The sequence below is a fragment of the Haliotis cracherodii genome, unplaced genomic scaffold (assembly GCF_022045235.1).
Source record: "Haliotis cracherodii isolate W230 unplaced genomic scaffold, xgHalCrac1.p SCAF_6, whole genome shotgun sequence".
Lineage (NCBI taxonomy): Eukaryota > Metazoa > Mollusca > Gastropoda > Lepetellida > Haliotidae > Haliotis > Haliotis cracherodii.
In genome coordinates, this window is record NW_027266319.1 from 60947596 (window position 1) to 60962807 (window position 15212).

The following is a 15212-nucleotide window of genomic DNA, read 5'->3' on the forward strand; positions in this document are numbered from 1 at the left end:
GTAACACTGTTTTCTTGTAAATAATAATAAATTAATAATAAAGTTTATTATTCTATTTTGCTCTTTGTGTTTAATTTTAAGTATTAACTACACATGTATTAGGGTACATAAAAAATAGTACTGTAACTAGTTAAAGCATTTCGATTGGTGTGTACAGAAATGGTGCGTTTTGGCTATACGTTTTGTTGCGTTTTTACTCGGGGCTTCTAAAATGCAACCAACAATATTGATAACACCATCAGGATTCACTACATGCTAAAACACGTATCAAATTATGGTTCCGTGTTTGTTACCTATTTGCTTAAAACCATTTGCGTTTCTTTTGCGTGTGAGTATATTTACGACGTTGGGCCGATGTCGATCCGATGAGCATAATTTCATCGGCCCGACAAAGTTTGCCGACGGTGGGCCGGTGCAGTGCCGGTGCAGGGCCGATGACGTTTGCCGACGTTGTTGACGTTCGATCCGATGAGCGAAACTTCATCGGCCCGACGATGTTTGTCGACGCTGGGCCGCTGCGGTGCCGATGCAGGGCCGATGACGTTTGCCGACGTGGGGCCGATGTCGATCCGATGAACAAAACTTCATCGGCCCGATGCAGTTTGCCGACGTTGGGCCGATGCAGGGCCGATGATGGCATGCTACCTGGGGATGTCGTCACGGTAGCGTACGTAATTCAAATTGCCATTAACAATGATGAGTGCTGTTCTACTATACGTTGTAATGCCACCCCATACCATTACATTTTCACCCCCAAACTGTTCACGTTGATCGAGTAAGGCGAGCGTCGCTAACACGTTTTCCTGAACGCCTGCACAAGCACATCAGAGCTGTCCAGGTGAAATCTGGACTCATCAGTGAACAGTGTACTGTCCCAGTCTTGTCTTCTGAACCTCAGATGCTTTCTAAACCAAACAAGGCGTGCCTGGCAGTAACGTGGAAGCAACATTGGGCGTATCGCTAGACGTGGGGGTCGGATGTTGTGCTCCTTAAATCGGTTGCGTGTGGTTCTGCCACTGAGGAATTGTCCGGGCTCTTAATGTGATAGTTTGGTATCGTTTCCGTAGATGTATCAACCGAATATGAGATTTATGAGCACCAGACAGCTAAACAAGCTCTGTGTGCTGTTCACGTAAAAATGCATAGACATCATGCTCCCAACAAACACGCAAACATCCAAATTGTGCGATCTGCATTAACATGCACGTGCCATTTGTGAATCGACGAGGAGACACCTTCATCACAATGTATTTAAATATGGCTTATTCATTTTTAGAATAAGTTTTACAAGAAGAACAGTTACTTTTGCTCTCATATATATAGCTACGCGATAAATCGCATGGACCAATCAAGAACAAAGCGTGGTTTATTTAAGAAACAAACGACTAGTGGGAGTTGTTTATCGTACAATAAAACACGGCAGGGAGAAAAAACAGAAATGACGTCATGATAGAACATTGTTTATCGTGAAATGAATCACTATCTGTTTGTATTGACACGGTGTCCAAGCGCGGTTTATATCGGAACCAATACTCCCATAAACTGCTTAAAAATTAATCTTCAGACTATTGAAAAAAATAAATATTTAGGAATATCTTCTTTAGCAGTTGTACAGAAAAGCTATCTGAGCGCCTTACAAACCTCCGCCCCCCAGCCCCCCAGCCATCCCCACCCCACCCCGAATATAAACAGTCGGTCTCTTGTGGCGGCGAGATGTAAAACATACTGTCAATTTAATGTATGGATGCGCATTGAATCCCAGTGATGGAAGACGTCACGCAATGCTCGGTGGTAGAGATGTTGTGACACAGCAGCCTGGTAGGACTGTCTAACCGAGAAAGAGTTCCTCTTGATATCTTGAGCGACGAGAAGAAAGATCAAGTTTTGAAATGAAACCTTCCTGCTTTTTTTTAGCTTGTCATCTACACAGGTCATCTATATCATCACCATATGTCACAGTAGATGCATGCATGTGAACTGTGGGTTGACCTATCACCATATGTCACAGTAGATGCATGTATATGAACTGTAGCTTAACCTATTACAATATGTCACAGTAGATGCATGTATGTGAACTGTGGGTTGACCTATCACCATATGTCACAGTAGATGCATGTATGTGAACTGTGGGTTGACCTATCACCATATGTCACAGTAGATGCATGTATGTGAACTGTGGGTTGACCTATCACCATATGTCACAGTAGATGCATGTATGTGAACTGGAGGGTTAGCTTAGCACTATATGTCACAGTAGATGCATATATATGAACTGTAGCTTAACCTATTACAATATGTCACAGTAGATGCATGTATGTGAACTGTGGGTTGACCTATCACCATATGTCACAGTAGATGCATGTATGTGAACTGTGGGTTGACCTATTACAATATGTCACAGTAGATGCATGTATATGAACTGTGGGTTGACCTATTACCATATGTCACGGTAGATGCATGTATGTGAACTGTGGGTTAACCTATCACCATAGCGGCTTTAACCCCAACTTACTAACTCACGGGCACCTTGTTGGTCACTGTTTAAATTTTGAGACTAGTGGTGAGAACAAAGCAATACAATACGGATGTCTTACCTTATGTTTTTATTAAAACAAACGGCAACAGCCCTTTGTACAGATACAGTCATGATAATCACAGTACAGTTTCAAATCCTGCATCCAAAGCTCATGTTCTCTTTTCAAAGATAGTATCTTCAGGTTAATTGAACAGGTAATGTTGCTGAGAAAGCTATAGTATAAGTGAAAACAGGATATAAAGAAAACAAATGGCGTTGAAATGCATAAATGTAAGTCAATACTATTTATTAATGCTTACTTCCTCTTAAGGAACTAAGAATTCTCCTCTTCGTGGGCTGGATGCATGGTTGTACATTTGGCTTGGCTTGTAGGACAATATACTGCCGGAAACGAACACGGAAACACTTAGTTTTAGACGCTTTGGAAACATTGTACACAAACATATCTCAACCTTTGATTCTGACTTTCGAACTGTAAAATTATTTCCCTGTATTTTTAATTGTTCCCTTATTCGTTTCCATCAGTATAGTAAGAGGATATGAGGCTATTCTTGTCGAATGATGTAACAAAATTGATATTTCTTTTCAAGAGCCACATGTTCTATATATTATGTATTTTGTCATTGATCTTACAAGTACATGTCTGAAAACCATTGTGCCAATCAGGAAGACATCGAAATAGACACCAGATTTGTATAGTATTTCATCTCTAAATAAATAATACACCGGAGTACACCGGAGTACACCGCCGTCTAAGTTTGTATAATAAAAAGAGCAGGATTTTGTTTCTTGGATATTGTTTATCGTCGCATTCAGCAATATTCCAGGTATATGGCGGTCTGTTAATAATCGAGATTGGATTCTATGATTGACATCATGAGCATCGATCCCGCAATTGGGATACGATGACATACATCTGATTCCACCATATCAGTCACATATTACGATAGCCATGGGTCCTGAAGACCAATTCTAACCCGGACCTTCACCGGATGTCCGACAGGAAATAACTGTTCATCCTATATAGGGAGTGTCCACACTGGAATCAACGAATTTTGTGAATAACAAAGAAATTACAGAAAAGCGTATGGTAGGCCCACTCAGGTTCAAGAAGCGAGTCACACGTGCATACTCGACGAAATGAATCATTTTTTACTGTTTCATTTTAACTTTAATATTAGAACTTTAGATTGTTGTTTTACTATGGTCATATGAGGGAGCGCTCATTTCGAAATTATGAGAAGGCAGCGGCTGTAATCTCTTTGAAACTGGAAACTTTGTTCTCAGGTTTTACCCCAAAGAATATATTGTTAGCTGGACATTTTGAAAAAATGTGTTATGATAGAAAGTCAAATTGTTTAGCTTCTAATTTCACAGAGAAATTGCGTATTAAAAGTAGTGACTGTAAAAATGTCCTACCTCTAACGAAAATTCTCAGCCCAAACCCAAGACTATTAAATAATGGGTCCCAAACTGGTGTGACTGAGTACGGTAAGGACGCCACGGCGCCATATCCGCCCTAACATAACAAAAGACACTACTTCTTCACAACTAATTCTAGCTAAATCTGGATAATAAAGCAATTATTACATTCGTGTCAGAACTAATACACGCCTTTCGTTAAGTTTGTACGACAGACACACTTAAATGTATGTAATGATCTCTCCTATAATAAAATATTTGACATGAGGATTATCATGAAAATATGAAGAGAGGGTTATTGCAAAAATACACATGTATTGTTAAAATCAACAAACGAGGCAGGGGAACAAAGACTATTCGCCTAGATTCGTAGGTCTAGATCTACGAACCATCGCTACAATAGTCATCACTTGTGAATATTTTTCCACCACACCAATCTGATGTCGCTATGAATGTTTGCATTGTTCTTATTACTATGATCTGTCTTAAAGATACACTCATATGTGCTACTTGTATCCACCGCAGCACATCTTAAGAAATCAAACGGTGCAATAAATAACCTTAAATAAATCTTGCGTGTTTGATACATTGCAGTTTTGTTCACGAACAAAAATATAGAAGGCCTCTTTTGTGAAAATATTAACTTAATTGATTGATTTTTAAAGTCTCTGGTCGAAAAAAAAAACACTTAAAAAATTATGTCTTAAATACTGCCCTAAAGGAATTAACGTCTTAAAAGAGGTCATGCTAAAATGTTTCTTTATAATGACAAACCATAGGACATGTAGTTTACGACTGCAAAGAAATAAAGTATTGTTCTTGTAGCATTGTCACAATTATTAAATATTGTATCGGTGGATACATAAACTAAGTGAAAAAAAACAACACTTTAATTTCACGATTAACACACGCTGATTGTGTAATTGTATAAAAAAATGTACCCGTTAATCCACACACTTCTTTCCCTGTAATGACATCCGAACAAAAAATCAAAAAGCGACAAAAACATTTTCAGTCCATTGTACGATTCAGACTTTATATATCATAACCATGTGTTTATGAATCATTAGAAAATAGTGATGATACCAGGTTTCAGCAAGAAAGTAGCAACAAATGCAATGTAAGTACGTAAGTGTAAGTTCGAGACGGCAGTTTCCGACTGGGACGAGGGGCCACTGGCTTTCAAGCAGTCTATGCATATCATAACGTAGGTGTAGTTAAAATACATACTCGCTATAACAAGACAAGCAAATTACAGTTAATGTATCAAACTTATCATTGTATATAATATATGAATGACAAGTGCAGTAATGTGTTTAAGATACAAGAACAGTCAATACAAGGACAAATTACAATAAATGTATCAAACTAATTATTGTATATAATATATGAATGACAAGTGCAGTAATGTGTTTAAGATACAAGAACAGTCAATACAAGGACACATTACTCTACGTGTTTGCACTAAACATCTGCAAACTTTTTATAAGGTGTTCTCCTCATCACGAAAGAATAATTAAACAGAGACAGCAATATAACAGCTATATCTAGACGGTCTGTAAATAATCGTGTCTCTGACACACAAACCAGTGATTGATATTATTAACCATGACTACACCGGTTCAATACATCAAGTAACCGACCCAGACCACCCGATGCATGTCAGTCACTTCTTACAACATTCAAAGATAACACAGGACAAACTTATCATGTTATACCACGTAAGGAACTTGAACTGAATCAAGCAAATCTTATAATTCCATGCGTGTGATATTAGCATTTTGCAGAAAAATTGTTTCCTTGACATTTCTTACTTCCTTGTTTGTGTCATGACTGGTTTTTAGTGATTCATTCAGCCTTTTACGCCTAATGGAATCTGTTTCATTAGCATCCCCATTAACTAAAACGTCAAGTCAGAAAACATGCATTTTGTCATTGTTTTGATGTTTTCAGGCAATCCCATCTGATATGTACAAATGCTAAAATGACTACAAAGACTCCTTCACCCATTTGGAAACAACTGCTGCAGCAGATTCTACTACTTCAGCAGCGGACCCAACTATCTGAGCAGCATGTCTATTGCCTAGCAAATCTTTAAAGTTCAAAGCTGTGTTTTTTAATTTTTCAACATGATCACCAGCTGACTGTTCGCCATCCTCTTTCTTTGATGCTTCGGATCCACCGCAAGCACCTTGCTCATCAGGACAAACTCCACCACAAACATCCTGTTCATCAGGACAAAGTAGTTGCAAGACTTCTTCATCCATCCCTGCATAAATACCTAATTCATATGCTGTCACTCCAGCATTGTTTAGTAATCCTTTGTCACACCCATTCGAGATCATTAGCAAAATATTTTCCAGTGAAAACTCTCCATTCTTCTGAGAAATCATATGTAGAACGGAATTACCATCATTGTTTAGACAGTTCACGTCAGCCCCTTCACTTATGATTCCACCAATCACATCTTTGTCAAAGGAATCAGAATCTTCACAGTACTTGAGCAAGATTAGATTCATAAATGCGTTTCTAATCTCATCATTTGCTATGTTGTAGGGAGTGTGTCCTTCGTTGTTCAGGTATTGCCAGTCAGCCCCTTGTCCTAGAAGCCACTGGATACGATCCAGGATGTGTGCTCCAGAAGAACCACAAACCATGTGTAGAGGGGTGTTACCATACCCATCTGGTATGTTTACATCAATACCATACTGCTGCAGCTTACCGAGCACATTCTCGGTATGGCTGTCCTGTAATGTACAAGCTTTGTGGAAAGCTGTTTGTCCTAGGTCATCTCTTTCATTTACTTCCCCTCCCGAACGAATAAGAGTTTCGAGAACTGTTTCCGTGAAGGGACCAATAGCCATACACGCTGCGTGAATAGCTGTCAGGCCATCTTTTGCTTTTGCAGCTATGTCAGCTCCCTGTGCAAGAAGCATACTTATAATAGTAGGACTGTGCTGTCCATTGACACTGCATATTCTGTGAAGAACTGGTCTCTGGTCTTTATCAAGTAGTGACAACCGAGTTTCCCTTGACAGCGCTTCTTCTACTTCTTCCATTGTGTACCTACCGTTTCCAAGACAAGCCTGATTCAACATGCTGTCAACCATAATCATCAAGATTTCATGTTCACTTTCATTTTTCCGGTCCTCAATGATGTCAGTGGGTGAAATGTGTTGGTCATTGATAATGTTGACTTTTGCACCTTGGTTAATCAACAATTCAATCATGTGAAGTCGGCTATCTCCTCCTGATAGACAAGCCAAATGAAGTGGTGTGTTCCCTTCATTATCTTGGCAGTCTAGTTCAGCATTTCTTGCACACAACGCTTGTGCCATAGAACAGCCTGGTTCATCTGACCTTTCACAAGCAAGATGTAGAGCAGTCTTGGCAGATTCATTCTTCTCTGAAATATTGACATCTGAATCGAGCAGTTTTTTAACAACACTCAAGGCAGCATTTCCTTTTGACATTGATGCCAAATGCAAAGGGGTATTATTTTCCTTTGCTAAAAGTAGACTGGATTTGTTCATGATAATATCCATGTACTCAAGACTGTGATCAAGGGAGTCCTTGCACACAAGATGAAGAGGAGCATCACCGTCTTTGTTAGTCTGTGTTGAATCTGCTCCCATAGTCATCAATAATTCAACCACTATTTTGTTGAATTGAACGTGAACCGCTGTGTGTAAAGGGGTGTTACCATCAGTGTCAACTATATTCACGGACAGACCACGTTGAAGCAGGTATTTCACCACATCCCCATTGTTCATTACAGAAACTGCATGATGAAGACAAGACTGACCACGTCTGTCTCTCGCCTGCAAATCCCCGCCACTCTGTAGTAGCATCTCCACAGCTCTACAGTTAAAACTCCTGCATGCAGCATGAACTGCAGTTTCTTCAAAATGATCTTTCATATTCACCTTAGCGCCATTGTCTAAAAGGAGTTCTACCTCCTCCAAGCAGAATCCTCTATCCAATAAGAGATAGAAAGGTGTGTGTCCATGCATGTCCAAAGAATTGACGGGGGCCTCACAATTCAAGAGAAAACTGATCACCACTGATCGTGAATTGTGTTGTTTTTCACATAAGACATGTAAAGGTGTTTTGTTCTCCTTGTTTAAAGATGAAATGTTGGCACCATTATCAAGGAGTAATTTGACAATGTCTTTGTTGGGTTGATCACTACCACATGCAAGATGCAACATTGTATTTCCATCAGCATCAATGGCTGATACATCTGCCTTTTTTTCCAAGAGTACTCTAATTCCTCCGACAATTCCTCTGCTACAGGCTGTGTGTAGTGGAGTTCTAGATGAACCCCCGCATCCATTGATTGGGAAACCTTCAACGAGCAACCATTTCAGTAAATCCAGGTCTTCATTACTGGCTAAAACTGCAATATGTAAAGCCCTCAATGAAGAACTGCCCTCTTCATAGATTCGGCTTTTAGATGTGACACTAGATTCATCCCATATCAGCTTTGCAAGTTCCATTTTGTTGCAGCGGCATGCCATCAGGAATGCAGATTCATCACAATCTACATTCAAAATATTGGGATCTTTCCCAATCAAGTCACAAACTATGAGGAGATTTCCTCCGCTGATTGCATGGGGCAAAAGATCACTGCAGTTAAGAGTCCTATCTATTAGTTTGTCGCTAAGGACATTATACAATTCCCAGTTTCCAGTTTCGCATGCCTGTGCCATCATGACTAGCCCTCTGCCTTCAACATTCGCATTTTGTAACATTGCACTGATATCTGTAGGAGAGGTAGTGGTTCTGAGAGCATTTAGTAAAGATACCACATCACTGGACCAAGAGATAGGTCCCATGCTCAAACAATGTTTGACAACATTTAACATCTGTCCACTACAAGCGTTATGAAAACAAACCTCACATGGTTTAGCATCCGAGTCCAGAAGGATGTCAGCCACTGTTGCCTGTCGAAATGAACATGCTTTTTCTAAAGCTTCATGCTTAATATGTTCAATATCCAGTCCACCAAACCCTTCTATAATGCGCAGGATTTGACGAAGGAAATAGGCATGTCCATGCCTTGCAATTGAGGACACTATCTTAGCGATATTTTGTGCATCATCCAATATTGGATTGTCTTGAAAGAACAGATACACAAAGGCCTCACCTTTGAACACGTCATGCTCTACAAAATCGGCTGTGAAGTCCTGGACTATTCTGTCTTTCAAGTTTGGAAACAAATTACTGTCTATCTTCACTGAATGAGCACCTTCAGTTTCAGTGTTTTCTGTTACAGTGTGGTGGATCAGAAAGTCTAATGGACACCACTGTATGAAGTATACAGGTGCGACCTTTGAGAAGGTGAAACACACTGCCTCACGAACTGCATCGTGCGAAAAGCTATAATGTTGGTCACTATACACGACCAGGTCACCAGTCAAGGCTTGGGCTGCATCTCGCACGTCCTTCAGGTCACATCCATGTGGCAATTCCATAATCCTTGTGAGGATATCAAGTGAAGCTTTTAAAATTATTTGCCCATCACTGGGTGTTGAGAAGTCAGTGTCCAGAATGTGATTGTGCTTCATTATCAATATGAGCAGAGCTGATCTGATTGGTTCGAGCTTTGCTACATGCTCACAAAGAACTACCACTGGGTGTCCGAAGAATATTGGCCATTCTTGCAGTGGTAGCTTTTTCTTTAACAAATATTTACAGCAGTCAAAAAACCAGGGGTGAGTGCTTGCATTGGCAGCAGTGGACAGTATTCTACAGTCATGTGCCAGTCTCTTGAAAGTAGCTAACTTCTCAAGAATAGCAAATTTTTCATAGTCCCTCAGAAAATGATCAGGATTTTGGAGTTGCAATCTATGGGTCTTGTCCAAAAACTCGTCAAAACTAGCAAAGGCCTGACTTCTGTCAAAGAAGCCACTTTCACTTGTTATAATCAAGAATATCCTACCTATACTTTTATCATGAAATATGTTTTCAATAACTTTATTCCAGCGAATCACCATATCTGGCATAAACACCCTTGATCCAAAAATGTCATCGATTAAAATCACAAATTTTTCTTTCTGAGAAATATGGGAATATTCATCTGGGTTGTTCAGAATCAGTGGTGTGTAATTCCTATCTCCAAAAGTAGCCAGTAAATACAAGCCAATAGATGACTTTCCTGATTTGGGTTTGCCCTCCAAGCAAACGTGACCATAGTGCAGCTTTTCTCTCGCAGCTTGTACAGCTTTTGTAGGATAAAAGGTTGCCTGGTTGAAATCTTTCAGTGTGGATTTCGATCGAGCTGTAAAGGAAAGCCGAACACATGGTTACCGATATCATACCTATAATTGTATGAAATATTCATGACAAATCAATCTTTGAGATTTTGTTAATCGGGTTCAATTATACAATCGTGTGAATGGGAGGGGGTAGTTAAAGATGTCTTCTTTAAACAGCGCCAGGGCAGTGCCTTATCAAGTACATACAAAGAACATCATATGAAGTGTGGCTGTTTATTGGTTGTATAAGATGGATCCCCATGTAATATTCTTTTAATCTTAAAGCACATTGGTATGTCAATAAAAAATTATATTTTCAGAATATTGTCTACAATGATGAGTGAGAAGTAGGGCACCTTGATAAAATGAGCCTTTTTGGCAGTAATACACAGTTCTACTACAATATCAGCTCTGAGCCCTTGTAGTTTGAGAAGTTGGAGCTTAAAGGTGCTTGCAATTTCATTTAAATAAGCCAATTTCAAACTACATTGTACGTGCCATGAACAAGTCTCATTAAAGAACCCACGTATCTTTATAAAAGTTCAGCTCTCTTGATTTTCAGAGTTTCAATATTTACCATTTTATGCTTCAAGAAACTATCTTACAGGTGTGACCAAATCTGAATCAAACTCTCTTGCTACACGATTTATCACCATTTGATTCTCTAAATTTTGCTTAAAAGGCTAGACACAAATGTAATGGTGCATAACAATAACAATCTGAAGTTTCAGAATCATCTTTTCAGCCTTTTTGGAGAAGTACATCTTTAACGGACAACGCACACACGCTCACACACACACACACACGCACGCACGCACGCACGCACACACACACACACACACACACACACACACACACACACACACACACACACACACACACCAAAGGCCCTAATGACTCGGACAAGAGCTCACTTAATTGCTTTCACAAGAAGTTCTCCTTAAGACATATTTGAGCAATAAAATTTAGCTTGGTGCTCTGGGACTGCTGTCTATTACCTACGGGTATCCCCTGGACATCATCAGGAAGCTTATTGGCGCACATCCGGACAATTATATATAGGAACACTATCGTATGTGGCAAGCAGAACAGATTACATAGATTAATTAGGTATGTATGAGTTCCATACCATTATTTAGTGTGTATTCTTGTCATATGGAATAAGCGAATATCTTACAAGTTCTGGTTTGCATAACTCGTGACAAGGTTCAAGTAACGAAACTGGAAACTGTACATGGAGAGTTTTCTAACCAATTCGCATCAAGCTTCTATTGCAGTTCAAGCTACTAATGATCAGCATGAACATGTATATCTGAAAGACATGTCATCTGATACAAAAAAAATAATCATGAAATTGAAAATAAAACGTGATAAAATACAAGAGTTACCTTTCATGTTTTCAAGGATGGTATTGTCCACTGCAAAAGCAAAACAAGGATGTTATTACACTTCTATAATCACTGTTTGATCTCAATGTTATACTTACGTTGTGAAATCAGTGTTGAAACAAGCCACTGCGAATATGATATTATCTGAGCGAATAATTTAAAAGATATATTTAAGTTAGCTTTAGATAAGAGAACAAATTAGAATAATCAAGACAGCATGTTTTAAGCCTGATCATTTTACCTTCATGGTGATGGACGTGAATCTCTCTTGCAACACAGGCTCCCGGAGAACTATCCACGTTTATCATCAATGCTTCGTCTTCAGATAGGCGTCCCGGCGATGATCTGGCAACTAAATGCAAATGCAAATATCACTTTTGTACGTGTAAATGCATGAAAGGAATACATCGTTGACAATATTTAATTTGATGAGTATTTTCAACACTGATCCTTAGTGGATATGCAGGAGAAGGTTTAGGGACAAGAAAACCAGCCACCTCCACGAAAGGTCCATTTACCTTATAAATGATCTGTCATAAACTTCTGACAGAGTTTTCTTGTTTGTGTGTGCATGTCTGAGACATGTGAATACAACAAACTAGACCATCGTTAATCAAGTGAGTGAGTGAGTTATGTTTAACGCCACTGTTAACAGTATTGAGTTATATCATGGCGTGTCAGCTTAATGTGGGAGGAAAGCCCGAAGTTGATGCAGGTCTTAGACGTTTACCACTTCGCTGAAACCCACGAGCACGGGTATGGTGCTGACAAGCCTAGAAACATAATCGGGGTGATCAGTGCTCATCAAGTGTTCAGATGTGAAGTAAATGGATCTTAATCTCACACCAAATATAAATTAAGTATTTTCATTTTTAAGAATATGGCACCCCAACTACATCAACAAAATGCTAGTTAAATCAGATTTATTTTATAGACCGTATCTTGTCTTTGTATATGAGTGTTGGTAATTAATTACCTTCACTGCGTGCTGCTTGTTGCTGCATCAGTGAAGCCAGGGTACGTTGACTGTTTGAAACAGTAGAAGCATTTTCATTGATGGATATGAATAAAAACGTTCTGTACAATGTAAGGCATTTGGCACAAACATATTGAATCAGAGTAGACTGTTCCTTTTGACTTGGTATTTACAGTGTCAATGGGTAGTTGCTTGATTACAGTTGTGTCAGAACTGTTTGTACCGTGACGCATTAAAAGCACGAAGCCTTGAAGGTGAACATGTTTACATAAAGCTGCGATCACAAACTGAAAGATTTACCTCGTGAGTGCCATTGTGTGCTCCATGTTGATTTCTGTTGAAGATAAGGCGATTGGCGTCAAATATACATGCATGACCCATATTATTAAACCAACACAATACCATACTCGCTCATTATCACAGATCTTATTCCACATTAAACAGTCTAAAAGAGTGATGACATAAACAAAATTTGACACACACGTACAGCGGGTGATTGAGTGAGTGAGTATTGTTTTACACCGTCTTTGGCAATAATCTACACTCCTATTCAAAATAATTGTTCATGAATGATACATCATGAATATACACACAATCATTTAAACACAATTCCAAAATAGTTCTGGTGTGAACTTTTACCTTCTTGATATATTCTTGGTGTTGTTGATTTGTTGGTCAAGGACAAGCTTGCAGTGGGCACTGTCGTGGAGCTAGTATCTGCTTTCAGGGACATCGCAGATACGGTATTTTCAACATCTGTATTGTGAAATGAAGACCCCGTATACATTTAGTTTTCTAGTTTGAATTCCATTTGACTTACACACCTACACAAGGACACGCACATATATCATGTGTTTGTTTGTTTGTTGTTTAACGCCGCACTCAGCAATATTCCAGCTATATGACGGCGGTTTGTAAGGAATCGAGTCTGGACCAGACAATTCAGTGATTGATAACATGAGCATCGATCCACGCATTTGGGATCGATGACATGCATCAGCGAGCCTGACCACCCGATTCCTTTAGTCGCCTCTTACGACAAGCATAGTCACCTTTTACGGCAAGCGTGGGTCGCTGAAGACCTATTCTAGCCCGGATTTTAGTTTTATGATTGTGTTTACATCTACATAACCTGGTTCTATTCTAAACGTTTACCCCCACTTTGAACGTACCTTGTCGGCCCTCAGCATCCTGTCTCTCTTCGCGAAAATCTTTCACCTTTTCTTTATCATCCATTGCATCGCCTCACTGCACACAGTTAAGCATATATATAGAACTAACATTTAATGCAGTAGTATATATATACATATTAAGATGATATACATGCAAGCCCATACACATATTGGCATGATATACAAGCCAAAACTAATGTACCTATTGACATGATATTGGGCGGTCGGGTAGCCTAGTGGTTAAAGCGTTCGCTCGCCACGCCGAAAACCCGGGTTCGATTCCCGACATGGGTATAATGTGTAAAGCCCTTTTCTGGTGTCCCCCGCCGTGATATTGCTGGAATATTGCTAAAAGCGGCGTAAAACCATACCCACTCACTCACTATTGACATGATATACATGTCTATATACATGTTCACACGATTTGCACGTTGTTGTTTTTTCAGTCATAGGTGAGGTGAGGTGAAATGGGGTTTAACGTCGCGTCCAAGATTATGGCACTTATATAGCGACGTGCATGCACGTGTATGTGTGTGTGTGGCTGCTTGTACTAGTCCAGACTGATGCTGATTTATAGTGCTAGCCCACTGAGATACCATGCCGCAGTTTAACATGAATACCCCACTCAGACACAGTATACTGACTCCGAGCCGACCAGCCTATAATGCCGAGCGCTAGACAGGGTAACAACAACGGCATTATATATATGAACAGGCACATCCACAAATGATAATGCATCTAGGGCTGTTTGTATTGTAAAAGTTCGTGGGTGTTTCCGAGAATACAAACTGAATTTACAACATACCTCATAATATATCCCAAATCACAAGTGTTATCGAAACTCGCTCACCGAAGATCGCAGGCGGGTTTCAAAATGGCGTATTGTGATGTGTTTTTCATTCGAGAGGGGCTAGACGAGTGGGCTGAGGTATGGCATGAAGCCACACGAATAAACTTGCTTATGACCAAGAGCACACGCAAACATAAGTTTAAGTGATTGATCAGTTGTTAATTCTAAAGAGCAAATGCCAGTAAAAGGTTTTATCCGGATAAATATGCTTATAGCATCATCATCATCGTCGTCGTCGAAATCATCATCATCATCATCGTCATTATTATGACAGTACGTTCGCCAAATTTACAAGTTATTTGAACTATACCATGTATTCATTTTAATGGATACCGCTGTTTCTCTGTTTGCCTTAACCTGTCCAGGGAACTTCCCACTACGTGACAAGGGTATTAACAAGGCGCCAAGATATAATATGTATGAGAGTAAAAGCGACATATTGTCTGTAGTGGGTTTAATGGAGCCCAGTGAACGTTAAACGCGAGGAGTGGAGGGTAAAAATGGAAAACGGTGACACAACGACAGTCTTAGTTTCTTACAAATGGACCAACATTACACATTTCTGACCGATTTAGTGACACAACTTGGAACGCTACCCTTTCGGAACC

General features: G+C 39.6%; 1 protein-coding gene across 1 annotated transcript; it reads right to left on the minus strand.

Moving 5' to 3' along the window:
* Window positions 1-5946: 5946 nt before the first annotated feature.
* On the minus strand, window positions 5947-14609 carry LOC139446026 (uncharacterized). The gene is made up of 8 exons (XM_071227290.1): window positions 14560-14609; window positions 13755-13830; window positions 13222-13338; window positions 12883-12916; window positions 12583-12632; window positions 11848-11958; window positions 11607-11636; window positions 5947-10241 (listed from the first exon to the last, which is right to left on the minus strand). The coding sequence occupies exons 2-8, from the start codon at window positions 13816-13818 to the stop codon at window positions 5947-5949; spliced, it is 4701 nt and encodes a 1566-aa protein (XP_071083391.1). The 5' UTR covers window positions 13819-13830; window positions 14560-14609.
* Window positions 14610-15212: the final 603 nt, after the last annotated feature.

Excerpts from the sequence above, each read along its gene's own strand:
- LOC139446026 (XM_071227290.1), bottom strand. The coding sequence starts at position 13,818 with ATGGATGATAAAGAAAAGGTGAAAGATTTTCGCGAAGAGAGACAGGAT. Across the intron at positions 11,959-12,582 it reads ACAAGCAGCACGCAGTGAAG|TTGCCAGATCATCGCCGGGA; the intron begins GTAATTAATTAC and ends ATTTGCATTTAG. Across the intron at positions 10,242-11,606 it reads CATCCTTGAAAACATGAAAG|CTCGATCGAAATCCACACTG; the intron begins GTAACTCTTGTA and ends TTTCCTTTACAG.